Source organism: Lynx rufus, unplaced genomic scaffold (genome assembly GCF_022079265.1).
Source record: "Lynx rufus isolate CCGP_SWC_20201006 ecotype Redwood Valley unplaced genomic scaffold, mLynRuf1.p SCAF_24, whole genome shotgun sequence".
NCBI classification, from domain to species: domain Eukaryota; kingdom Metazoa; phylum Chordata; class Mammalia; order Carnivora; family Felidae; genus Lynx; species Lynx rufus.
In genome coordinates this window covers 12,954,885-12,980,721 of record NW_025814839.1, presented here as the reverse complement: position 1 = coordinate 12,980,721, position 25,837 = coordinate 12,954,885, and the positions used below count along the sequence as shown (strand labels likewise).

Here is a 25,837-nt window from a genome sequence, read left to right as displayed (position 1 = left end):
CATTTGGAAAACTGTTCACTGGCTGGAGAGAAGCAACACTGCTTCCCCCCACCTCTGACACCTGCCTGGCTCAGCTGTGCTGCTCCTGAAACTGGCCAGGCTCTGAGCAATGGTCACTCAGGACCACCAAAAAAACTCCTCTCCCTCCCTATTCATTTACCTTCTATTATTTAAAAATGAAAATAAATCATGTATGGAGAGCAAGGAGCAAGCCTGTGGGGTTTTTGTTTTTTTGTTAGGATTTTAACCCACTGCCACCTTGGCTTTCCTCCCAGCCTTATTTCCCTGAGTTCAGTGTTCAGAACGATTCATGACTCACTGGGTTCTTTCCTCTCATTGGGCTTGATGCAACGGATGTATGAAGGTTCCTTAGAGATGAGGATTTCCAGAAGGCTGCTCAGGCTGTTTTTAAACTGAGTCCCCACCTTGAGAAAGAGAGAGAGAGAATGAACTAAGTAGAGATTGCAGCTCCAAGTAAATACAGAGAAGATTGGCTAGTCCTTTAGGTCCCAACTCCTGACATATTATCCTACCCATTACCATTCTGCCCACTAGGAGAAGGTTCTGAATGTCCTGGCCTGAGAAGTACAGGCGCAGACTGGTCAAGCAGAAGCCGGACAAGCACCTGTCCAGAGTTCTTCCTTCACTTAGCAAATATGTGATGAGCGCCTTGTAAGAGCCAGTATCGCCATTGAGACCATCACCCCCATGCTCTCTTACTTCCTTGTTACCAAGCTTCCTTTATGACACACTGTTTTAAGTTCTTTCTTTCTTTGATGGTATTTTCCCATATTTTCTTTCACTAGATTATAAGCCCCATGAGAAGAGAGATCTTGTCCATTTTGTTAACGTTAAATCCTGTGCCCCCTCTACACAGTAGGCACTCAGTGAGTGCAAATAAGCACACTGGTTGCTACGCTTGGAAAGTATATATTTAGTAGAACGTGTTAGCAACATTTCCAGAAAAAGGAAGGACAGCTTAAAATGTATAGGTAACTGGGGGTAACTGTGCCCTCTGGCTGATTTTTGCTACCTTTCTAATTCTGCATGAGCATTTTTTCCCCACCTCCCCACTCACCGTTGGTGGCCTTCTTCGGTTTTCTAACTCAGCCACCAGGAAGCATTCCTTCAGGATGCGATTTTTGGAACTGCAGAGCACCTGCAAGTAAAAGAAAGGAGTTCCACGTTCAGTGTTTCGGAAATCACTAAGGGGCCTTCAGGAGAGCTTGCATAAGTGTGCACAAGGTCCCAGAGCCACTTACTTCCGGAGCACTTGAAGAAGTGGGGAAAAGACATAGTCAAACACGGAAGGAAATGTTTAAAGCTTCATTTTATGGTATTTTTTAAGTTTATTTATTGATTTTTGAGAGAAAGAGAGAGAGAGACAGACAGAGAGTGGAGGGGGTTGGGGGCAGAGAGAGAAGGAGACACAGAATCTGAAGGAGGCTCCAGGCTCTGAGCTGTCAGCACAGAGTCGAATGCGGGGCTTGAACCCACGAACGTCAAGGTCATGACCTGAGCCGAAGTCAGACGCTTAACTGATGGAGTCCCCTGCGCCCCCCAACGTTTCTTTAAATTAAAAAAAAAATTGTTTAATCCACTCTAATTCTGCATTTACAACGGCAGGAAACAGCAATTTTTTTTTTTTAACATTTTTTATTTATTTTTGGGACACAGAGAGACAAAGCATGAACGGGGGAGGGGCAGAGAGAGAGGGAGACACAGAATTGGAAACAGGCTCCAGGCTCTGAGCCATCAGCCCAGAGCCCGACGCGGGGCTCGAACTCACGGACCGCGAGATCGTGACCTGGCTGAAGTCGGACGCTTAACCGACTGCACCACCCAGGCGCCCCAACAGGAAACAGCAATTTGCATACAGGAGAGAGCAAATTGAAATGACCCATTTTGAAGCCAAAACAAAGTGCAAGGAGCTTCAGCCCTGGCTGGTCAAATAAGAGACTTGGAGATTTTTCCATGGGAAGCCCCCTCCATGGGTGGGTTTGTGAGGGGCAGGGGCATGGCACACAGAGGCCAGTGTGTCAAATCGTCAGGAGACGATTATTACGTTCCCTGTGTCGGCCCGGCCCTTCCACTCCTGTGTCATTCACCGCGACTCTGAGAGGGAGGCCCCACCAGACCCACCTCACCAGATGGGGAGGTCTGCCTGAGACCCCCAGTTGGGAAGGGGTGGGGCTGACAATGACCGAGGGAGCACCTGCCTGGAGCAGAGATCCAAAATTAGGAATTGCTTCTCTATCCTGAACCCCAGAGGTAGGGACAAGAGGACCTAGAAGTGACAGAGAAAGACCAGGGAGGGCAGAAGACATCCTGAAATGACTGGTTTGTGCGTCCACTCTGAAAATGCCTCCCTAATGTTTAAGCTTTTTGTAGACCAAGCTACTTAAATAAAATCCCATTTTTATAAAACAGTTGACTGTTTCAATGCAAAGCAAGGCTCTACAACACCCAAGGTTTTTCTGATCAGTGAGGTAATGGAGGGAGACTGGGACTTGCAGCAGCAGCCCTAGGGGCTAATCTCAGCCCCACCTCACCGTGTGACCTTGAACAAGTTGAGATTTCTCTGGGTCCGTCTCCTCATCCTCTGTTTGTGCTACCCTGCTATATTCCCGCTGCACCAGAACAAAAAATCTCTACTCCTCCTTGGGGACTTCATCCTGATGGGCTCAGTCCCCGCTCCTAACATTATACTCGTCACTGAACACACACTGAACTCATCTGGGCCTCAGGGCCTTTGCACATGCTGGTCCCCCACCCTGGAGAAACCCCATTTTTTCCAGTCAACAGCTCAAAGTCACCTCCAGAGGAGTGCTTTCTTTGATCTCTTTAAACTAAATTTAAAATGTCCCTCTCAGGGCACCTGGGTGGCTCGATCAGTTAAGCATCTGACTCTTGATTTCGGCTCAGGTCATGATCTCACAGTTTGTGAATTCAAGCCCCTGTGTCAGGCTCTGCATCAGTGCTGAGCCTGCTTGGGATTCTCCCTCTCCCTCTCTCTGCTCATCCCCCATTCATGCTCTGTCTCTCTCAAAATAAACAAACTTTAAAAAAGAAAATGTCCCTCTCAATCATATTTCCTTATTTTCTTCATAGCACTTCTCACTGATGGGTAACTTATCGTGTGCAGTTGACCTTTGAACAATACGGATTTGAACCACGTGGATCCACTTACGTGTAGTTTTTTTTTTTTTAACAGCAACATTACTATAAATGTATTTTAAGATTTTCTTTTTTTCTTAATACGATTTATTGTTAAGTTGGCTGACATACAGAGTATTCAGTGTGCTCTTGGTTTGGGGGCCTCAAGTTTGTTCTCTGTATTTAAGAGTCTCTGTAAGATTTTCTTACTAACATTTTCTTTTCTCTAGCTTACCTCCTTTTAAGAATGCAGCATATATGATACATGTAACAGACAAAATATGTGTGAATCGGCTGTTTATGCATCAGTAAGTTTTCCGGTCAACGGCAGGCTGTTAGCAGTTAAGTTGTGGGAAGTCAAAAGTCTTACGTGGATTTTTAAAATCATTTATTTTTGAGAAACAGAGAGAGCATGGCAGGGGCAGAGAGAGAGGAAGAAAGAGAGAGAGAGAATCCCAAGCAGACTCCGCACAGGCAGCGCGGAGCCCAATGCAAGGCTCGAGCTCATGAACTATGAGGTCATGACCTGGGCCGAAGTCAGATGCTTAGCCAACTGAGCCACCCAAGTGCCCAGTTATAGGTGGATGTTTGCACGGAGGATTGGCGGGATCTTGTTGTTCAGGGCTCAATGTATATATTTATCCTCGGCCACTCCCCACCCCCATGGTAAGCCTCGTGAGAGCAAGGACCGCCCAGAGCGGGTACAGAGTTCTGGCACACAGCAGGGGCAACATACACACTTGAATAGGCACGTTGGATCAAGGGCACATCGTACAGATGACCTCAAATATCCGTTCCGGCCATGAAGGTCTATCGTAAAGGACTGCAGAGAAAAATCCAGGAGGCCCAATCTAGCCCCAAATCCGGGTCATGGGTGATATCTAATAACCATCAGAAACACACATGGTTAAACTTCACACTTACTTCTTTCAGATGTCTGTAGAGGAGATCATTGTTCTTTTCCAAGAAGCCTGTAAAACGTTGAAACTTTTTTTGAGTCAATGGCTTTGCCTAAAAATGCATTTCCATCCCAAGTGATCGCAAAAGGAAACCCTGCAAATAATCTCCTAGGATCAGGTCGGAGCTTCCCAGCCTTGGCACTGCTCACATTTGGGGCTGAAAAGACTTTGTTGTGGGGTCCATCTTGTGAATCACAGAATGTTTAACAGCATCCCTGACCTCTACCCATGCGATGTCAGTGTCACCTTCTCTAGCTGCAAGTATCAAATTGTCTCTAGACGTGGCCAGATGTTCCTGGAGGAGTTAGCTCGCCCTTGGTTGAGAATGAGGTCCTCAGAGTTGAATCTATGGCATACATACCGTACTCTAAACTCCCACTTAGCTATCACAAGAAGGCGAAGCACTGTAGATTTTACGCGAAGCACTGTAGATATGTCCTAGTCACGTAGCATAGAACTACGTATAAACGGAATGACGTCAGAACAAGGAAGGGGGTACTGAATTTCAAGAGGGGCCAGGCGAAGCCAGGTGAGAAAATCATCCCACCACTTAGCAAAGCCAAGCTGAAGCCCCAGGACTCGAGGCAGCCAACAGTGTCTTCATACAAAGGAAAACTCGCCATTTCCAATGTTAAAACTCGGTTTATTCAGTGCTCGCTTAAAACCTTATCAGTTACTAATAATTATGTTCGTAATTAAATGACGTTATACAATCAAAACCAACTAAAAAAAGGCGTCTAAGACCTAACCTTTTCAGAAGACTATTTGGAGTCACCAAGACTGGCATCCTTATTGTGGCAAAACAGACATAACATAAAATTTAGCATTTTAGCTATTTTTACATGTTCAGCGGTATTAAGCATGGCCACACTGCTGTGTAACCGGCACCACCAGTCGTCTCCAAAATGCTTCACCTTCTCGAACTGAAACTCTGACCCTGTTAAATGCTAACTCCCCCTCCCCCTCCCCCAGCCCCTGGTAACCACCACTTTCTGCCTCTAGGAATTTGGCTACTCTTCTAATTTGACTACGCCTTATAATGGGAATGATGCAGGGTTTTGTCCTTTTGTAACTGGCTTATTTCACTTGGCATAAGGTTTTCTTCTTTTTTTTTTAAATTTTTTTAACATTTATTTATTTTTGAGACAGAGAGAGACAGAGCACGAAGGGGGGAGGGTCAGAGAGAGGGAGACACAGAATCCGAAACAGGCTCCAGAGCATGGGCACAGATGACCAGGTTGGAGAGCTGTTGAGTCAAATTCTGTCTCTCCTTAAAATTTTTTTTAAATGTTTTTATTTCTTTTTGAAGGAGAGAGGGAGAGACACAGCATGAGCAGGGAAAGAGCAGAGAGAGAAGGAGACACAGAATCCGAAGCAGGCTCCAGGCTCCGAGCCGTCAGCACAGAGCCCGACGCGGGGCTTGAACCCACGGACCGTGAGATCATGACCCGAGCCGAAGTCGGCCGCTTAACCGACTGAGCCACCCAGGCGCCCCCATAAGGTTTTCGTCTTAGAAAAACTTTTTAAATGTTTATTGTTGAGAGAGAGAGAGAGAGAACAAGCAGGGGAGGCACAGAGAGAGAAGGAGACAGAGGATTTGAAGTGGACTGTGCAGTGACAGCGGAGAGCCCGACTCGGGGGCTCGAACCCACGAACCATGAGGTCATGACCTGAGCCAAAGTTGGACCCTCAACCCACTGAGCCGCCCAGGCACCCCCAAACTAATTTCTGATAGAACTTTTAACTTAGCAATGCCACTTTTGGGAATTTATGCTACGTATATAACATGCACAGATTGGCCAAGTGAAATATGCAAGGGGGTCAACGACAGCAGGGTTTACAAGAAACAAAACTGGAAACAAGCTGTGTCCATCAAACAGGTCAAAGGACACAGCCCTAGAGGGAGTCCTTGCAGCCTCTCAAAAGAAACGTGGTGCAATCTGTTGGCTGCTACGGAGAATAGATGTGAGTGCGGAGGCAAAAGGTGTGGGTCTGAACCCCAGCTCTGTCACTTACTATCTGAGCGACCTTGGGCAAGTTACTTGACTTCTCTGAGCTCAGTTGCCTTCGAGATTAAAAGAAGGATAATAAAACGGTTCTGTGAGGTGAAGCACTGGGACAGTGTCTGGCTTACAGTAAGTATTGAGCGTTAGTTGGAATCCAAATGATCTTGGGCTCCTGGGCGGCTCAGTCGGTTGAGCGTCTGACTTTGGCTCAGATCATGGTCTTGAGGTTAGTGCGTTTAACCCCACACTGGGCTCTCTGCTGTCAGGACCAAGCCTGCTTCGGATCCTCTGTCTCCCTCCCCCTCTCTCTCTCTCTCTGCCCCTCCCCTGTTCACGCTCTTTCGCTCAAAAATAAACAAACATTTAGGGCACCTGGGTGCATCTGACTTCGGCTCAGGTCATGATCCCATGAGTTCGAATCCCACACTGGGTGAGCCTGAGCCCCAGTTCGGGTGAATATGAGCCCTGCTTCTATCTCTCTCTCTCTCTCTGTGCCCCTAGCTCACTTGGGCACACGCTTTTTCTCCCTCTCTCTCTCTCAAAAATAAATAAACAAACATTTAAAACAGAAACAAGAGGGGCGCCTGGGTGGCGCAGTCGGTTAAGCGTCCGACTTCAGCCAGGTCACGATGTCGCGGTCCGTGAGTTCGAGCCCCGAGTCAGGCTCTGGGCTGATGGCTCAGAGCCTGGAGCCTGTTTCCGATTCTGTGTCTCCCTCTCTCTCTGCCCCTCCCCCGTTCATGCTCTGTCTCTCTCTGTCCCAAAAATAAATAAACGTTGAAAAAAAATAATAATAAAAAAATAAAACAGAAACAAGAAACAATTTTTCTCGTTTTCATGAAATGAAAAAAAATGCAAAATAGAGAACACAGAATAACAATCTGTGTTACTTAAATGTGTGTGCATATATGTGTTATTTGAATATGTATATGTGTCCCCAGATATTTAAGTAGATGCAGAAGATATTTCTATTTTCCTGAAAGAAATTACAAGAAACTGTTGGTTTCTGTGGGAGAAAGTAGGAGTAAAGGGGACTTTTAGTTTCCTTTTTTGGACTTTTCTGTACCGTTAGGAACTTCTTACGTTACGTGTATATTATTGATGATGACAATCAATCAATTATCCACAAAGAGAGATTCATTCCATTTGAAAATGTTTTCTGTTTTTATACCACTCTGAATTCAAGAGAAAAAAATACTTATTGCTTTTTAAATATTCTTAGAGAAACTTATTTAAAAGTGAAAATAGGGGCGCCTGGGTGGCTCAGTCGGTTGAGCGTCCAACTTCAGCCCAGGTCATGATCTCGCGGTCTGTGGGTTCGAGCCCCACATCGGGCTCTGTGCTGACAGCTCAGGGCCCGGAGCCTGTTTCAGATTCTGTGTCTCCCTCTCTCTCTGACCCTCCCCTGTTCATGCTCTGTCTCTCTCTGTCTCAAAAATAAATAGACATTAAAAAAAATTTTATAAATAAAAAAGTGAAAATAATTTAGGGGCGCCTGACTTGCTCAGTCAATGGAGCATGTGACTCCTGATCTTGAGGTTGTGAGTTCAAGCCCCACGTTGGATGTGGAGCCTACCTTAAAAAAGAACTGTAAAAAGAAAAAAAAAGTGAAAATAATTTAGAACCTAAAGCAGAAATGACAAAAGAAAATATTTTTTAAAGGTTTTGAAAGACAATGTTCATAGGAACCTTACTTATTAGTAAGAGCTCAAAAGCAAACAACCCAAACGCCTGTCAACTGATGAATGGATAAACAAAACAGGGTATATCCATAGATGGAATATTATTTAGCAATAAAAATGGTAACACAGATGAACCTTGAAAACAAGATGCTGAGGGAAAGAAGCCAGACACAGAAGACCACACATTGTGTGATTCCATTTAGATGAAATACCCAGAACAGGCAAATTTGCAGAGACAGAAAACAGATTAGTTCACAGCTGTGGGGGATGGGGCTGGGGAAAATAGGGAATAGTTGCTAATGGAAACAGGGTTTCTTTTTGGGATGAAGTGTTCTTTTTTTGTTACATATTTATTTATTTTGAGAGAGAGAGAGAGAGAGCACGGTAGCAGGAGAGGGGCAGAGAGAAAGAGGGAGAATCCCAAGCAGGCTCTGTGCCATCAGCGCGGAGCCTGACCTGGGACTCGAACCCACAAACCGCGAGATCACGACCAGAGCCGAGGCCAAGAGTTGCCTGCTTCATTGACTGAGCCACGCCAGGCGCCCCTGGGGCGAAGCGTTCTAAAATGCACAGCGGTGACGGGTGCATAACTATAAAGTGAACAGAGTAAAACTTACCGGAGGGTACACTTTAAATGGGTGAAATGAAGTGGTTCGACAAAAAAGTAATAAAGACAAAACTTCAGACGGCTTGCTTGCAAGCAGAGCTAGGGAATGTAGACGTGCAGCCGTTTCTTCGGCGGACACGGGGACACCTGCGTGACCGTGACCTACGCCCCACGCACACTCACCTTTGGTGCAGTACGTGACCTCTCCTGCGTAGTGAGAGAGCCGAAACTCCATCCAGCCAATCCTCTTTCGGCCCTTTGGCCCCGCCAGCTTCCGGCTGCAGCAAGAGAGAACGAGACACGAACTGAACCTTCCTAGTTTGCTGTAACAACACGCACCAACATAGAAAGCAAAGAGCGAAAGAGAAGCCTGGAGAAAGGGTAACCCACTTGCACAGCTGGTGGGACGCAAAGTGGTGCGGCCACTGTGGGAAGGACCAGGGAGGTTCCTCCAAAAGTTGAAACAGAGCTACCCTACAATCCAGCAACTGTACTACGAGGTATTTACCCAAAGAATACAAAAACACTAATTCAAAGGGATACATGCAGCCCCGTGTTTATAGCAGCATTATTTACAACAGTCAAATTATGGAAGCAGCCCAAGTGACCACCGATCGGTGAATGGATAAAGAAGATATGGCATATAAACACAATGGAATATTACCCAGCCACAAAACAGAATGAAATCTTGCCATTTGCAACGACATGGATGGACCTGGAGAATATAATGGCTAAGTAAAAGTCAGTCAGAGAAAGACAAATACCGTGTGATCTCATTCATATGTGGAATTTGAGAAACAAATGAACAAAGGCTGGGGGGGGGGGGCGGAGAGACAAAGCAAGAACCAAACTCTTAACTGTAGAGAACAAACTGATGGTTACCAGAACGGACCAGGGTGGGGACATGGGGGAAATAGGCGATGGGGACTGAGGACTTCACTTGTGATGAGCACGGGGTGAGGAATGGAAGTGTTGAATCACTATACTGTACCCCTGAAACTAACATAACACTGTATGTTAACTAACTGGAATTGAAATGAAGACTTAAAAATAAAATGTGATCCTTCCCCTGAGAACTGAGGAATTAAAAAACACACGTGAGCCACAGAAGACACACTGATTTGTACAAAGAAAAAACTTCTACTTTTTCCAGATGATAACTAAGAACCAATTTACTACATTTTTATGATGGCAAGTGACTAAAATGCTCATAAAACATCATTTTTCAGATTCTGGTGATGGCTAATTTTTTTGTAACCTTTCTCGAAATGTACATAACATATATATTGACAACGCAGATACCCTAAGTGTATGGTTCAGTGCACTTTGGCACAACGAACACCCAGGTAACCGGCAACCAGATCAAGAAACAGAACGTTACTGGTTCCCTGAGAACCACCTACCCCCGCCTTGAGCCCTTTCCAGTTCTGACCTGACACCTAACACAACACGTTGGTTTTTATCTGGTTTTATACTTTATAGAAACCTAATTGTATCGTATGGACCCTTTTGTGTCTGATTCCTCTTTTAAAAAAAAATTGCTTAAATGTTTATTTTTGAGAGAGAGAGACACAGCATGAATGGAGGAGGAGCAGACAGAGAGAGGGACAGAGGATCCGAAGCGGGCTCTGTGCTGACAGATGCTTAACTGACTGAGCCACCCGGGTGCCCCTGTGGGTCTGATTCCTCCTGCTTATATGTTCTGTGATTTATCCACATCACTGCATGTAGTTATGGATTGTTCATTCTCGTGGCTATGTATTATGCCATTTGTGAATATGCTGCAATTCAATTTTCCATTTTTTTAAAGATTTTAAAAAGTTTATTTTGAGAGAGAGAGAGAGAGAGAGAGAGAGAGAATGCAAGTGGGGGAGAGGCAGAGAGAGAGAGGAAGAGAGAGAATTCCCAAGCCTGATGCGGGGCTTTAACTCATGAACCATGAGATCGTGACCTGAGCTGAAGTCAGACGTTTAACTGACTGAGCCACCCAGGTGCCCTTCAGTTTTCCATTTTTGATTCATTTCCTTATCCTTTCAATATTCTACAAAAGCTCTGATAAAGCCACTACCATTTACCCGATCTTTGCCACGGCCAGAAATTACACTAGGTGACTTACGGGAGCCACTTACAAGGCTCCGCACCAGGTATATTAATAGGTCACGTGTCTTATAAGTGGCCGAGCTGCGATTCTAGTCAATTTTCTTGGATGCTGTAAACCCTCATTCTCTGGATCTACGTGGCAGTGATGTGAGTACACACGAATGTGAAGATTCATTGGGTCGTACGCTTCAGATCCACACATAGCTCTGTGTGTACTTTATATTTGATACGTAACTTAAAAAAAAAGACTATTTCTGGGGTTCCTGGGTGGCTCAGTCCATTAAGTGTCTGACTTCGGCTCAGGTCATGATCTCACGGTTCATGAGTTTGGGCCCCACGTCGGGCTCTGTGCTGACGGCTTGGACCCTGGAACCTGCTTCAGACTCTGTGTCTCCCTCTCTCTCTGCCCCTCCTCCACTGTGCTCTCTCTCACTCTCAAAAATAAACGTTAAAAAAAAAAAAAAGATACAAAATCTTAGAACATTCTACCTGGAATTCGGGTTTGATTTCTACTAACAAAAGGTACACATATATAGGAGTCGGTATATCATCATGGTGCATCACGTTTTTGTGCACGAAGAAGCACCTTTACTCTTGGGGTCCACTGCCCACATACCCAAGAAAGTGGGTAAGTGACGAGCTTCCCCAAGCAACAGCTTGTCGAGCGAGATACATACGTCTGGAAGTGCGCATGCTGGCCTACTTTCTCTTCCAATTTCTCCAGGAAACTCAAGTCCGTAGCGGGACCGGGACGGATACATTCTTCATCCTTCCAGAGAAAAAAGAGAAGCCTCGATCCGTAGCATCCTACGCCATCGATTCCAAGTTGAAACGCCTTCGCCAGCTGTGGCCGAAGGTAGTGGACTAAAACGCTGTCACCTCAACCCAAGTTCAGGTGAACCTTGGGGGCGCGAGGGCAGTGACCCCTCACGCGTGCTTAGCTTCTCAGAGGGATCTGAAATTCTGTGAAAAGTCACCTCGCCCACCCACCCGACCACCATATTTCCAAAGTCTTCTTGAACACCACCTCAGTTTCTCTTAACCAGCCACTGCTGGCCAAGACCACATCCCCTTTTACCAGGAGCAAAAACCTCATGGAGAGAAAGCTATAAAGCCCCGGGCATCTAACTTCTCACGTCTCTCCGGCTGTGTCTTTCTACTTCCTGTTTCGGGCCCTTAACACTGGCAACATGCGAGTGACCATCTTTTTTTTTAAATTTTTTTTTTTTTCAACGTTTATTCATTTTTGGGACAGAGAGAGACAGAGCATGAACGGGGGAGGGACAGAGAGAGAGGGAGACACAGAATCGGAAACAGGCTCCAGGCTCTGAGCCATCAGCCCAGAGCCCGACGCGGGGCTCGAACTCACGGACCGCGAGATCGTGACCTGGCTGAAGTCGGACGCTTAACCGACTGCGCCACCCAGGCGCCCCGCGAGTGACCATCTTTAAAATCAACCCTGCAGCTTTTGTTAAAACGACAAGAGAACACCGGGCTTCAGGTGAGTGAGACAACTCTTTCGAAGTGACATGTCTATGCTGGTCTAGCCATCAATATGAGCATTGAGAGCCCAGAGAAGAGCTTATGTCAGCCTGTGCCTCCCGGAACTTGCCTCCCCGGATGTCCACACGGCCCTTCCCAGACCACCTCGCCTGAAACTGAGTCATCCTTCCCGGCACATCTCATCTCTTGAGCTTTTTTCATTGTAAAACCTACTTATGTTGCCCACGAAACTGTCTGTTGTCAGTCTCTCCGCGCTAGAATTGAAAGCTTCATGAATGTAGTGGTTTTGATCTGTTTTGTCCACTGCTTGTGTCCCATAGCACGGGGCACAGTCACGGCACCAAGGAAGCATTCGGTAAGCATTTGTTGAACGAAGAGAGTCTGAATGCTTACCACACCCCGGCATAATTCTAAGCCCTGTGCATGTACAATCTCAGCCTGTCCTTACAATTCCTCGAGATAAGTGCTGCTATCACTGCATCCATTTAAGACAAGGAGATGGGAGCTCAGAGAGGGTAAGACAACCACCCAAGGTTACATAGCTAGCAAGCAATGGGGCGGGCATCTGAATCCAGGGGGTGCCCATGTTCCTGGCAACGACAGGCACCATCTGTAGTCACGGCTGTGCTTTAGAATCTTGTTCACCCAACAGTTAGGTGGGGGAGGGCGGCAGGCAGGAGAGAGGAGACCAATTATTTTCGTTATAAGGGAGAAGATCCCAAATGAAGAGGCAAAGAAATACTTTCTCATTGGCTTTAGATTTTAAAAAGTGATGTTTGGGGGCGTCTTGGGTGGCTCAGTCGGTTAAGCATCCGACTTTGGCTCAGGTCATGATATCGCGGTTCGTGGGTTATGGGTTCGAGCCTGCGTCGGGGTGATGGCTGGGAGCCTGAAGCTTGCTTCAGGTTCTGTGTCTCCCTCTCTCCCTGCCCCTCCCTCGCTCCCACTCTGTTTCTCTCAAAAATAAATGAACGTGTTGAAAAAAAGCGATGTTTGAACTGGAACAATTGGGCATGGATGTTCTTAGAAGTTCCAACAGGTCAAGATAAAGCCATGGGTGCATCCCAAGGAGTCTCAACTCTGGATCAGTGCACATTCTTTGTAAAACCTTCCTTTATGTTTTCTGGCTTTCTGCTTGGGCTAAGCAACCCTTTTCGAGCCTGGGGGAAAACTTCCGCGTGTTGGCGACACCGTATGAATGGACTCTAAGTCAACATTCATTTTCTCACCAGAATGGAAATGATCCCTTTGTGTCTCTCGTCCACCAAATCACAGATGATCTTGTTGTTGAAATACTGAATGGGCTCCCACTGAAATGACAAAGAGAAAAGAATTCTCCGAGGGGGATTTAGGTGAACATAAAATAGATCTCTTTTTAAAATGATTTTCCAACGTTATTTTTCCAAAATCTGATTTTTTTTTATCTCTAACATTAAAAAGAAAAGAAAAGAAAAGAAACTACCCGAATGTCAAAGTAATTTCCCAGAAAATAAGCAGAGCAGGAGAGAAAAAAATAATTCTTAGTACTAGGGAGGCCAAAATCTCCAGGGAAATATCCTTTCTCAAGCAAATCTCTTTCGCTAGATTAAGAAATCAAGTGAGAAGAAAACATTAAGACGTTTACCTCTATACCTTCCATTTCGTATTCTGCCTGTTCCGCCTTAAGGGTTCTCTCAATTAACAGTTGCTGGAGTTTCTCATTGCAGTAATTGATGCAGAACTGTTCGAAACTAGAGAGGCCCAAAATTTAAAGAGCTAAAGCTACACGAGTAGACCAATTAAAAAACTGTATTTGCTTATTTTTATTTTTTTTAACGCTTATTTTGAGAGAGAGAGAGAAAGAGAGTGCGGAAGTGGGGGAGGGGCAGAGAGAGAGGGAGAGAGAGAATCCCAAGCAGGCTCTGCACTGTCAGCACGGAGCCCGATGCGGGGCTCAAACTCACGAAATTGTGAGATCATGACCCGAGCCGAAATCAATAGTCAACGCTTCACTGACTGAGCCACCCAGGCACCCCTGTATTTACTTACTTTTTAAAGATGCTTTTTAATACAGAAAAAGCAAAGTCCTTATTAATTACACAATTTACTAAATAGATCCCAAGAATCAAGTTAAAAGATGTTTGCGTTTTTGTTTTACATTTATTTACTTTTGAGAGACGGAGAGAGACAGAGCAAAAGTGGGGGAGGGACAGAGAAAGAATGAGACACAGAATCCGAAGCAGGCTCTGGGCTCTGAGCTGTCCGCACAGACCCCAATGTGGGGCTCCAACTCACAAACTGTGAGATCGTGACCTGAGCCCAAGTCGAACACTTGACCGACTGAGCCACCCAGGTGCCCCAAGACGTTTGCCTTTTTTAATGGTCATTTCAACTCTGGAACAGTCTATGAGTTAGCGGCTATGGAAATCCCGAGAATTTCTAAAGATGGGAAACCCAGTTCCAGCAACATTAGAGATGCCTCAGACCAGACGGACAGAGGACCAGGAGGTAATGACAAACTTACCCATTCTTGTCGAAGACCTCAAACCCATAGATATCCAGCAATCCAATCACAGTCTTCTTGGTGAAATCCTAGTCAAAGTAACACACACTATTCATTGTGAGGTCTTTTACTTAATGACTCTTCAAACCTGGTAGCTGCCCCCAAAGCTGGGACTTGGTTATAAAGCTCACACCTTCTCTCTCTCCAACATTGGCTCACAGAGAAATTATAGGGTGGAAACAAATTTCCCAGCCTGCTCCTCTGGCCGGCAGCCCGCCGGGATCCCGCCACCACCCGAGAAGTGAGACCTTCCCCTTCTGGTTCACTCCCTTCCTTCAGCCCTTCTCAGCCTCCCAAGCCCACATCAATCCCAAAGAAACCAAGAGACCTCTATAGACAGCAGCAAAGGAGATGTCTATCCAGGAGAGAGGACAGGTGATACAAATGTCATTTTAAACAGAGGATGGGGACACTTGGGTGGCTCAGTCAGTTAAGCATTTGACTTCGGCTCAGGTCATGATCTCACAGTTCACGAGTTCGAGCCCCACGTCAGGCTCCGTGCGGACAGCTCCAAGCCTGGAGGCTGCTTCTGATTCTGTGTCCTCCCTCTCTCTGCCTCTCCCGCACTCATGCTCTGTCTCTCTCTCTCAAAAATAAACATTAAAAAAATTAAAAAAAAAAAAAAAGAAAGGACCAGGTGCAAAGATGGATATTTATTTTTATTTTTTTTTAAACGTTTATTTATTTTTGAGACAGAGAGAGACAGAGCACGAATGGGGGAGGGGCAGAGAGAGAGGGAGACACAGAATCCGAAGCAGGCTCCAGGCTCCGAGCCATCAGCCCAGAGCCCGATGCGGGGCTCGAACTCACGGACGGCGAGATCGTGACCTGAGTTGAAGTCGGACGCCCAAACGACTGAGCCACCCAGGCGCCCCAAAGATGGATATTTAAAGAGAAAATGCCTATTTTTTTCCACAGGGCCACAATTTAGCATTCCGTATGGTGTCCTGAGCTGATGCCTTCCAAATCTGTCCTTTACGTACTATCTCCTTGAATTTTACGTCTACATACTCTGTGCCTCAGGATCATTTCCTTAATTTCTAGCTTGGAGGAAACTCCCAGGGTGAATCTGAAGGACTTGTTATGCATATTTTTTCTTATGCACATTAAAAGATGCTCACTGTCAAAGCTAAATTCCGTGGACACTGAAGGCCATCTGGCGTACTTCAAATACTGTGCATCCCACACTTTGGGACACACTCCAAAAATCATTCAGCGGGCATTTTTTTGTGAGCCTACTGTGTGCCGGGAATGGAGACGCGGAACGATATCGCCCCTGGGCACCAGGGGCCAACAGTCAATGCTCACAAATTCTTCAGAGTGACGAGGTTGGTTATAAAACATTACCATGTTAGCAAGAGTGAGTCAGCCAAACATGTTTGGACTAACCTTGTTCACTAAGGAGGAATTGATTTTGTTGACTAGCCAAGTAAATGTTCGTCCATAAATGGCCTTTGCCATTGCGTCTCTAGCGTAGACAGAGAGTTCCAGAGTCAGTGGGCATATTACCTGAGGACAACAACAGGTGCATCATTACAGAAGTTAAAAAAAAAAAAAAAAAAAGCCATGAGGCACCTGGATGGCTCAGTTGGTTAAGCGTCCGGGGCTTGGTTCCAGTTCAGGTCATGGTCTCATGGTGGTGAGACTGAGCCCCATGTCGAGCTCTGCACTGAACAGGGAACCTGCTTGGGGTTCTCCGTCTCCCTCTTTCTCTGCAACTTTCTTTCTCTCTCTTAAAAAAAAAAAAAAAGCCCACTTCCTCCCGAGTTTCCAAATTAGCCTTTAATAACAGCCAGCGAGGGATATGTGCTGGGGGAAGACACTGCCCCCACCCGTACACGTTCAGGCAGTAGCTATTTCTTGAGTGCTTACGACGTGTTGGGCACTGCGTGGAGCTGCTGAAGTACAGCCATGACTGAGACAAATTCTGTGGGTTCACGTTGGGGGACGGGACATTCACGCCCCACACACCGTCATGTTGCAAGCTGAGAGCAGTATGAGGAGATACCGATGGTGCATAAGGATAGGGGTGGGATGGTCAGGGAGACCCTTTGAGGGTGTGACCCCAGGAACTGAAGGATGAGAAGGCATTAATTAGAGAAGCACAGGGAACAGTGTTCCAGTAGAGGGAACGGCATGTGCAAAGACCTCATGGGGGAAAGGCATGGCAAGAGGGGAGGCATGGAAAGCTAGTGATGGTGCAGTGGTGGGGACGGGGAGGGTGAGGCAGGAGTCTCCTGCAGGAGCTGCAAGGCGGGACCCCGGCCTCCTCTAGGACCATCGTCCTGCTCTCCCATGAGGCAGGCAAGAGTGGGGAGGGCAGGCACATTTCCATCTAGTGTCATTTTTACCTCTTCAGTTTTGGCTTCAATCTTTCTATGGGTGAGAGCTTCCAGAAGGATGGATGGGTGGACCCCCAGGAGCTGAAAACATGGAAACCAAAATGCCATTCAGCGATCAGATTTGCTTTTTGCCAATTTGCAAGGAGTTGGTGCCATTTCCAGGCCCAGGATTATACACCCTGATGGATAATCCCACCGAAATGCGAGAGAGACCACATCCCGATTTTACACTCAGCTGGCTTTTACCCACTCCCTCACCTGCCCCCCTCGCTCTTTAAATCTCCTAGCCAGTATCAGCCGGAAGGCCACGGTGTTGGCCGTGTGGGACCTGGGCCTCCAGCTGCCTTCAGCTCCCCTCTCCTACCCTCCACCTCCGAAAGGGCCGGGCCCTCCCCGTGCTTTTCAGAAGCCGAACGTCACCTTGGCGATCCATTTGATCTCGTGGGTGTCTGGGATCGTGGCACAGCCTTGGTGGTTCTCTTCAAAACAAACGTTCCCCAGGTGTAGGACGCTGGCAAGAATTCCAAAGAGATTCTAGGAATGTGGGAAAGGGTGAGGAGAACAGGGAGAGAAGGGCGGCCGCCCAGCTGATGAATGTCATCACGGGAGACAGCCAAGGAAAACCGCCCCTTCCCAATTCCAGCCCGAGCTCACGGAGCCAAGTTTCCCCCTGCCCCAGGAATCAGCTTCTTACCCACCTCAGATGTTACGGGAAGGAGGATAAAAGAACCTCAGCAGAGGATGGGGGAAGATACCTCCTTCCATCTCCAGCACAGGACACTTCTATTTCTGGATCCTCCCCATCCCCTTCCCGCAAACAGACCATTTCATATGCAAATAGCATGATCCCAGATACATATAGGTATATATTATATCAATGTATAATATTTTATTTTGTAATGTATTATTTATTTTTGAGAGGGTGCAACCAGGCAAGGGGCAGAGAGAGAGGGAGACAGCGGATCCAAAGCCGGCTCCGGGCCGACAGCAGCGAGCCCCATGTGGGGCTTGAACCCACGAACTGTGAGATCACAACCTGAGCCAAAGTCGGACGCTCAACCGACTGAGCCACCCAGGTGCCCCTAAATATATTTTAAAGTATAATTCTAGTCCTTGAAAGAGCAAGAGTTTTAACCATCAAAAAGAAAAACAGAAAAAGATGTAAAAACAGAATGTTCATATATCCTACAATCTTCTCCAGTTTGTTCAAAAATAGAAGTGTAAATAAACAGTAATCCTATAGATCCGGAGCATGTAAATATCTGAGATTTGATTTTGGGGCATCTGGGTGGCTTAAGTGGTTGAGCGTCTGACTTCAGCTCAGGTCATGATCTCACCGTTCAGAGTCTGAGCTGGGCTATCCACTGTCAGCACAGATCCTGCTTCGGATCCTCTGTCCATCCCCCACCCCCCCACCCCCGTCTCTCAAAAATAAATAAAAATTATTAAGAATATATTTGAGATTGGATGTGAGAGGAAGAAGAAACAAAATCTCCTCCTTGCTCACCACATTGGGAAATCTTAGGTCTGATGAAATGCAGAACGCCCAGGTAACATTTCAATCCCAGATAAGCAAGGACTAAGTTTTTCGTAGAAGTTTATCTCATTGGGACAAGCTTATCTGAAATTCACATGTAACTAAGCATCCTGTATTTTTTTTTCAACGTTTTTATTTATTTTTGGGACAGAGAGAGACAGAGCATGAACGGGGGAGGGGCAGAGAGAGAGGGAGACACAGAATCGGAAACAGGCTCCAGGCTCTGAGCCATCAGCCCAGAGCCTGACGCGGGGCTCGAACTCCCGGACCGCGAGATCGTGACCTGGCTAAAGTCGGACGCTTAACCGACTGCGCCACCCAGGCGCCCCAGCATCCTGTATTTTTATTTGCTGAGTCTGGCAACCCTACTGGGCGATCACCAAGATACCAGGATTGTTTCGTCAATCCCAGACCATACTGGCAGTTGTGACCACAGGGTTCATACCTCGAGGTCATCTTCAGTAAAATCGATGACAGAAAAGGCACTGGAAACAGTTTTCCAGTCGTTCTTGTCATTAATAGACGACTCTTTGGCACAATGACCCTGTTAACACAGAATCGGGTTGCTTCGCGTCATTTCCACAAGGACAGTTAGGCACGCCCACACCTGTTCTTGAATCAAAGTGGTTTTCTCTCCAAACACGCAAGAGCTAGTTCTAGAATGTTCTGATTAGAAAAAGCCAGGTTTTATCTCATCGTCTAGCACAGCATGATTTGCCGGCTGTTGCCTTTTTCAAATTTATTTGGAATCTCTGTCCCGGGAAAACTTTCAAAGGTACACATTAGTGGTATATCTCTTTAAATATGTTTTTTTTTTTTTTGTTTTCCTTGTCATATTTGTCAAGTAAACTGAAGATGTTTGTCTCAGTAAACACCTGCCAAAAAATGCAGGGAGAGGACGAGCCCTGAAATTCAGATAACAATCTCGACGCAATCACAACGTCCAGCAGAAACTGCCGTGAGGGGACGAGGGACGAGGTAGGAGACACTCACTCAAGAAGAGTTTGGCATTTAGAGAAATGAAGGTGATACGGATACAATCACCAGCAGAGAGGTGATGGGACTTCCCACTGACTCTAGAAGTTGTCTTCTAAAGAAGACACACACTACCGAATGTCACAATTTAAAGGGAAGAGATTCTGGATGAAGTTTCTGTTTTGTTTTGTTTATGTTTGTTTGTCTCTTTTGCTTTTGTAGGACAAGGTGTTCCTAGATTCCTGGCTATCTGAAGATTCGTCACGTTAAACAGATTTCCTTGTTGCCTGGGGAAACCGGAGGTGCTGGGTCATGAAAAGATCCACCCATGAACTGACCAGTGTTAAATCTGCAACCTCCCAAATATCCCTCCGGGTTTGACCAATGGCATCTGCTCCTGCCCCACCAAGGGCGGGGCCAGCTTAAGTCAGTCCTTCCAGGGCACCTAGAGGTTTGGAAGCAGCGCGGATATACTGCGAGTAAAGCCACTACGTCTGTCCAAGTTACGGGGCAACACAAAATTGAACAAAATAACACTGGCGAATGGTCTGAAGATCTGGCCAGGAAAAAAAAAATCTGCAAAGATAAAAGACAAGCTACATTCCAAAAGGGGATGATTTGAATTATCAAAGGGTTAGGAGAAGCCCTTGGGAAAAGGATTCAAGGTCTGAAATATTTTTATAAATTGACCCTCTCTGTTCATGCCGTGAGAAGCCAAATATGAGGCTACCATACAGCTTTATGGGGAGAATTCGGTTCTCAAAAAGGAAAAAATATATATATATTTATCACATCCGAATTAGTCTTCATTCTCACAATTAGTACGAAATTTGCAAAAGGAGATTGGGATTCTTTTATTTTCATCATTTAGCCTCATTTTTCAAGATGCATTTCGGTCATGTCTACTCTTTCACCAGGGCTATGAAATGCTGGTCTTTCTTTTACAAGATTCACTTCCTAAGAAGTGAACTTCCTCGTTCTCTTTCTCAAATGATGGCCCCATGTGCACTCTGCCAAGTGGCCTCCATTCAAAGCCAGACCCAGCAAAGAAGAGAAAAATCCAAAAATCTTGGGGCATAAAAGGTGCCAGTGACATCAAATGGTGATAGATCCTATACAATCTGGACCTTCTAGAACCCTAGTCCTGGCTGCAGAAAAACTAATGGTGGGAGTCAAATTCTCCAAGTCCATCTTTCAACACTGGGTCCCAGGGTTGCTTACGGGAATGGCCCAAACTCTCTCTGTAAGGAAGTCCATTCATTTTGCAATTAACAACCCTCAGACTGGGAGGCAACGGGGGGGGGGGGGGTCTTTTCCAAACTAGTTCTGGAAAGCAGAAGGGAGCAGCACAAGTTGTGGACACGGACGGGCAGCGAGTTACTATCACACCCAGACCGGTAGTTCTCACTTCTGCTGTGTATTAGAATCACCGGGGATTCACTTAATTATCCAGAATCACAGGGGAGTGTTTAACACAGCCTTGATGTCCAGACCAATTAGATTGGAATCTTTAGATTCTGTGTGTGTGTGTGTGTGTGTGTGTGTGTGTGTGTGTGTGTGTGTGTTGACAAATCCCCTCAGGTGATTCTAATTTCAGCCAGGGCTGAGAACCACTCACCTAGAGATTGGTTACTTTACCAAGATGATCTGTCAGGCATAGACAAAGGGGTTATGATAAGTGGCAAGAAACCAGTCCATAGGATATCTCCAGAATGGTAATGAGAAAGTTCTTGGCCATCCCATAGAAGCCCCCAGTAACGCCCTTCATCCCTGCCACCAAAGGGCGTCCCAGCCAGGTACTGGTCCTTCTGACCTGTGAGAGGTATTTATACAGCTGGGGGTCCCGCTCAAGTCCAAGGTAAGCAAGGAGTTCCTCTTCGCCTCCCTCCAGCAGCTGGTAGAAGATGTGGAAGTTCCTCTCGCCCTGGTTTTGATAGACGACTCGAGACTTTTCTATCAGGTAACTGATGATATGCCCGCCTACGGGAATGCCCTTCAGAACAGAACAAAAAATGCCCAATGACGAGAACTGAGCCGCCTTCTTACTGGTGTCTTCTGAGGAACAGAAATTCTGAATTCAAATGATTCTTCTTCTATGCTTAGTGTTTTCTGGGCTCTGTTTACAAATATTTTTGCCTACCCTGAGGTCATGAGAAGGATTTTCTATGCTTCTGTCTAGAAGCGTGAGCATTTTACCAGTCGCATTTAGGACTGTGGTTGATCACTACTGAATTCTTGGGTATGGAGTGAGGTAGAGGGTCAAAGGTCTTTTTAGTCACATGGATTTCAGATTGATCAGCACCATTTATTGGAAAGGCAATCGTTTCCCTATTGGATCACAGTGGTGCTTTGGTCATAAGCCAGGCAATCATATCACATGTGGAGGCCTTTGTAGACTCCACTCCAGTCTACTGGCCTGTTTACATATCTTTATGTATCACACTGTTTTGTTTTTAAGAATATATCCAGTAAGGGATTTGGGTTCCAGAACATATAGAGAACTCCTGCAAATCAACATGAGAAAAACAGCCTAATTAAAAGTGGGCAAAAGGCTTTAACACAAACTTTTTAATTGGCCAGTTATCAAGACTTCACTAATCATCAGGGAGATACAAACATAAATCACACTGGGAAACCACTCTACTCCACCAGAACGTCTCAAACCTAAAAGGACTGATGATACCAGATGCTTTCAAGGGTGCAGAGAACCCTGCTGGTAACTGGACCCATCGTTAATTATCATAACATTCCTGGTAAGAACCCAACAATGCCACCTCTGGGTATGTGCCCAACATAAGTGGATGCTAATATCTACTCAAAGACATGTTGCAAGGATGTTCAGAGCGCTATCTGCAACAGCCCCAAACTGGAAACCCAACCGTCCATCGATAGGAGAACAGAAAATTATGATGAGGTCACATAAGCAAAAAATGACCAACTGCCACATGGAGCGACATTAATGAATCTGACAGAGTGTTGATTAAAGGGAGCCAGACAAAAAAGAGGACATATAATTCCTAGACATGAGGCCCAAGAACCCACAAAATTAATCTGATTATAGAGGGAAGAACAGTTGGTAACAGTTGGGAGGGCAGATACTGTCAGAGAAGGGTAGGACAATCTTCTAGGTGCTAGCAATTGTTACATCTTGATCTGAGTGCCAGTTGTCACAGGCAGATAGGTAAAAATTCATTAAACTGGACTCATGCCTTGCTTCCTTTTCAGTAGATGTGTTGAATTTCAATAAGGAGTTTAAAAACAGACACAACTATTCAATTTTTTTTTTTTTTCAAAGTCTGGGCGCACTTCACCAGAAGTCCATGTACTGGCTTCTGGAAAACCCTGAGCCAGTCTGTTATCACTACACTCAACCCTCAAGCAACAACTGTCCTCCAGTCTAAGGGATAGTTTGTCCCCCGGAGTTCTACGTCCTTGAGAACTCTGTCGACCCTTCCCACTTGCACGGGCCCCATTTAAATTCTGTGAACATACAACAATACTCATCATACACTGTCTCCGGTTGCCTCCATGCCACAGCAGCAGAGCTGAGTGGTTGTGGCGGAAACCCTATGGTCCACAGAGTCTGAAATATTGACTATCTGGCCCTATCCAAAAAACATTTGCCAACCCATGCCATATAATTATGCGCGCCCACACAGTACATCGTTTCCATGTGGTTATTCTCAAGCTTTGTAAGAAATGGCTGACACGTCAGACTTTCCTAAGACTTGACCATGTTACGTGTAGCTTCATTCACTTGCTCTTGCTGTTACGTGACAGTTCATTGGGTGAACATCCCACCATTTAACCATTCTCCTGTCGATGGACACTCAGCCCTCTCCAGATGTGTTGACTGTTTCCAGACCTTTTTACCATCATGAGCAGGGCTCTTGGGGGCAGGCTTGCCAATCTCCAAGAGCGGAATGGCTCCACCTTAGATGATGTGATTTCAACTTCACAAGATAATAATGTTGTTTTCCAAGTGGGTCGCGCCAGTGTGAGCCCCACCGGCAATGTGGAAAAGTTCCTAATTATCCACATCTTCACCAATAGCTGGTGTGATCAGACTTCTTAATTTTTGCTCACCCAGAAAGTATATAATGGTATCTCATTGCGGTCTTTGTTTGCATTTCCCAAAACGGCGCTAATCCTGGAGTTGTTAGTTATTTGAGCCAATAGAGCCCTTTCTCCCTTAAGGGACCTCGGGTCAGGTTTCTGTCACTGGCAGGCTAAGGGGTCCCCATGAACCAGTAATAGGAACTTCAGTGTACCTTATAGTCAAACTGGATGTCCATGTATTTTCCAAATCTGCTGGAGTTGTCATTCCGGAGTGTTTTGGCATTTCCAAAAGCCTTGCAATACAAAGCGAGGGAGACAGGGACAGGCTGAACCAAACTGTCATGCCTGGTCTTTTAAGCTCACCAAGCTCATCAGACGCCACGATTATGAAAATGGGGGGGGGAGGGAGGGGGAGCCAGGGATTAAAGCCATACTTTATCTTCTAAGAAGGAACCATGAAGGACAGAGAATTTGATGCCAAATACTGAGGATAGAGCGAGAGGAAAGGACAAAAAGATCTCTCTAGCATCCAATCTAGGACTGACGAGGGAGAGCTATAGAGGCCCCTAGGCCCCTGCTGTTCTAGAAGACAGAGTTCATGGCCCCCATTACCAGACCTTCTTTTCTATCAAAGAGGTAAATTGTTCAGCCCATAGGTCTATGGGGAAAATTCCTTCAACCACAAATACCTTTAACATGAAGGGCGACAAAAACACAGAATTGCTTGTTCAAAATCAAACAGCAAGTCAGTGAATTGCAATAATCATCCAAATAATTTCAATTAAATAAGAAAGATATTAATAAGAGAGCACGACTTCAGTGCTTACTAATTCTGCTGTGTGCTTTTTATGCATTCATCTGGTTTTATCCTCAGAAACTCCTAGGAGGTGGGAACTATGAGTAGACCCATTCCACAGATAGGGAAACAGAATCTGGGATATGCAGTGGTTTGCTAAAGCTTGCTGAGGCGTGGCTGCCCTGGGATTAGCGTCCATGCTTGCCGGACTTCAAGGTTATGCCCTTAAGCACAATATTTCCCTTGAGACCTTTCTGCTTAACTCCCAGACGGCGATCTGCCCATTTTGACTGTCCTGCACAGGCAGAAGATTCTTCTTACTTAATTGACCTCCCGAGAACTCCCCTCCACAGGTCCTCAAAGATCACTTACCTCCAGCACTGGATTGGAGAGCAGCAGTCTGTCACGGGCTATTTGTAGTGACTCGGTCATTGGGCACGTCACGGCAAAATACTGGAGAATCTTCTTGGAGGCCTCCGTTTTCCCTGCCCCGCTCTCTCCAGAAATGAGGATGAAGTGGTTAGTTAGCTCAGAGCACATCATGCGGTAAGCGTTGTCAGCTATGGCGTAGCTGGAGAAGGAGCGGGAAGGGGCTGTGTGTAATGCCCACCACAGCAGAAGGACCCAGAACCCCGCCTCCGGGAAACCACATCCAGACTGTGGTACAAGGACACTGAGCTCAGATATCAAACGCTCACCAGGACCCATTGACTGATCGGAGATAAAATGTACCAGAAATCAAAACTCAGATAACAGAGTTAAAATGGACAAGTTGAGCAACAATGGACATTTTTAAAAGTTTATTTTGAGAGAGAGAGCGTGCGCCCGCGAGTGAGCAAGGGAGGAGCAGAGAGAGAGGGAGAGAATCCCAAGCAGGCTCCAGCCTGTCATTGCAAAGCCTGACATGGGGGCTTGAACCCGTGAACGTGAGATCGCGACCTGAGCCAAAATCATGAGCCAGATACTCAACCGACTGAGCTGCCAAGGTGCCCCCATCAACATTTCATATGAGAATAAGCCAGATACTAAATTATATATATCCCCAAGAGACATTCTATTAACTGCAGGTAGAAATAACATCTTGTCTAAATATTTTAAACACTTAATAGCTATAATGAGATCCCAAGTTTCCTCTTTCCTTCAAGATGTAGCGTAGTAAGAGTACCAAGACAGGAAAGCAAAAATATCTTAAAAGCTCTGTGATATCTACAGGACAAGAGGTGAGACTGGTACAAGGGTTTTACCTTCAAGATCAGAAACCAAAGCGTGAAAGTCTCCCAAGAGTATAAGCTTCCCACGTGGCCGAGTTTGAAAGCCGGCTAATTTGGATCCCCCTAGTGGTAGTGATTCAGAAAGGTTTATAAAGGCCTTACAGGAGGTGAATAGGTAAGTCCTCAAGAAAAATGGAGAGACAGCCCACATACTAGCCCAGAAGTCAACCAGGGAGAACTGAGAAATTCAGTAGCGCCATAGTGACATATAGATCAGACAGGAAATTACTTGAACTACGGATCTGCGGGACCGCTACTAATGGGAGGCTCCTTTTGCCGCCATGATACTCAGACACCAGTAG

At 46.0% G+C, this 25,837-nt stretch overlaps 1 protein-coding gene across 1 annotated transcript in view; it reads right to left on the bottom strand.

The window, feature by feature from the left end:
* Nucleotides 1-25,837, bottom strand: part of MYO1H (myosin IH) — a 46,184-nt gene that overhangs the window by 17,461 nt on the left and 2,886 nt on the right. The window contains exons 3-17 of the mRNA XM_047088522.1: nt 24,637-24,835; nt 23,681-23,761; nt 21,223-21,402; nt 18,880-18,978; nt 17,318-17,431; nt 16,907-16,978; nt 15,945-16,064; nt 14,517-14,584; nt 13,638-13,743; nt 13,243-13,323; nt 11,188-11,279; nt 8,594-8,688; nt 4,081-4,127; nt 1,079-1,159; nt 320-425 (exon numbers count right to left, since the gene is read on the bottom strand). Of these exons, the coding sequence (XP_046944478.1) occupies nt 320-425; nt 1,079-1,159; nt 4,081-4,127; nt 8,594-8,688; nt 11,188-11,279; nt 13,243-13,323; nt 13,638-13,743; nt 14,517-14,584; nt 15,945-16,064; nt 16,907-16,978; nt 17,318-17,431; nt 18,880-18,978; nt 21,223-21,402; nt 23,681-23,761; nt 24,637-24,835 (1,541 nt within the window). The remainder of the gene's footprint in view (nt 1-319; nt 426-1,078; nt 1,160-4,080; nt 4,128-8,593; nt 8,689-11,187; nt 11,280-13,242; nt 13,324-13,637; nt 13,744-14,516; nt 14,585-15,944; nt 16,065-16,906; nt 16,979-17,317; nt 17,432-18,879; nt 18,979-21,222; nt 21,403-23,680; nt 23,762-24,636; nt 24,836-25,837) is intronic.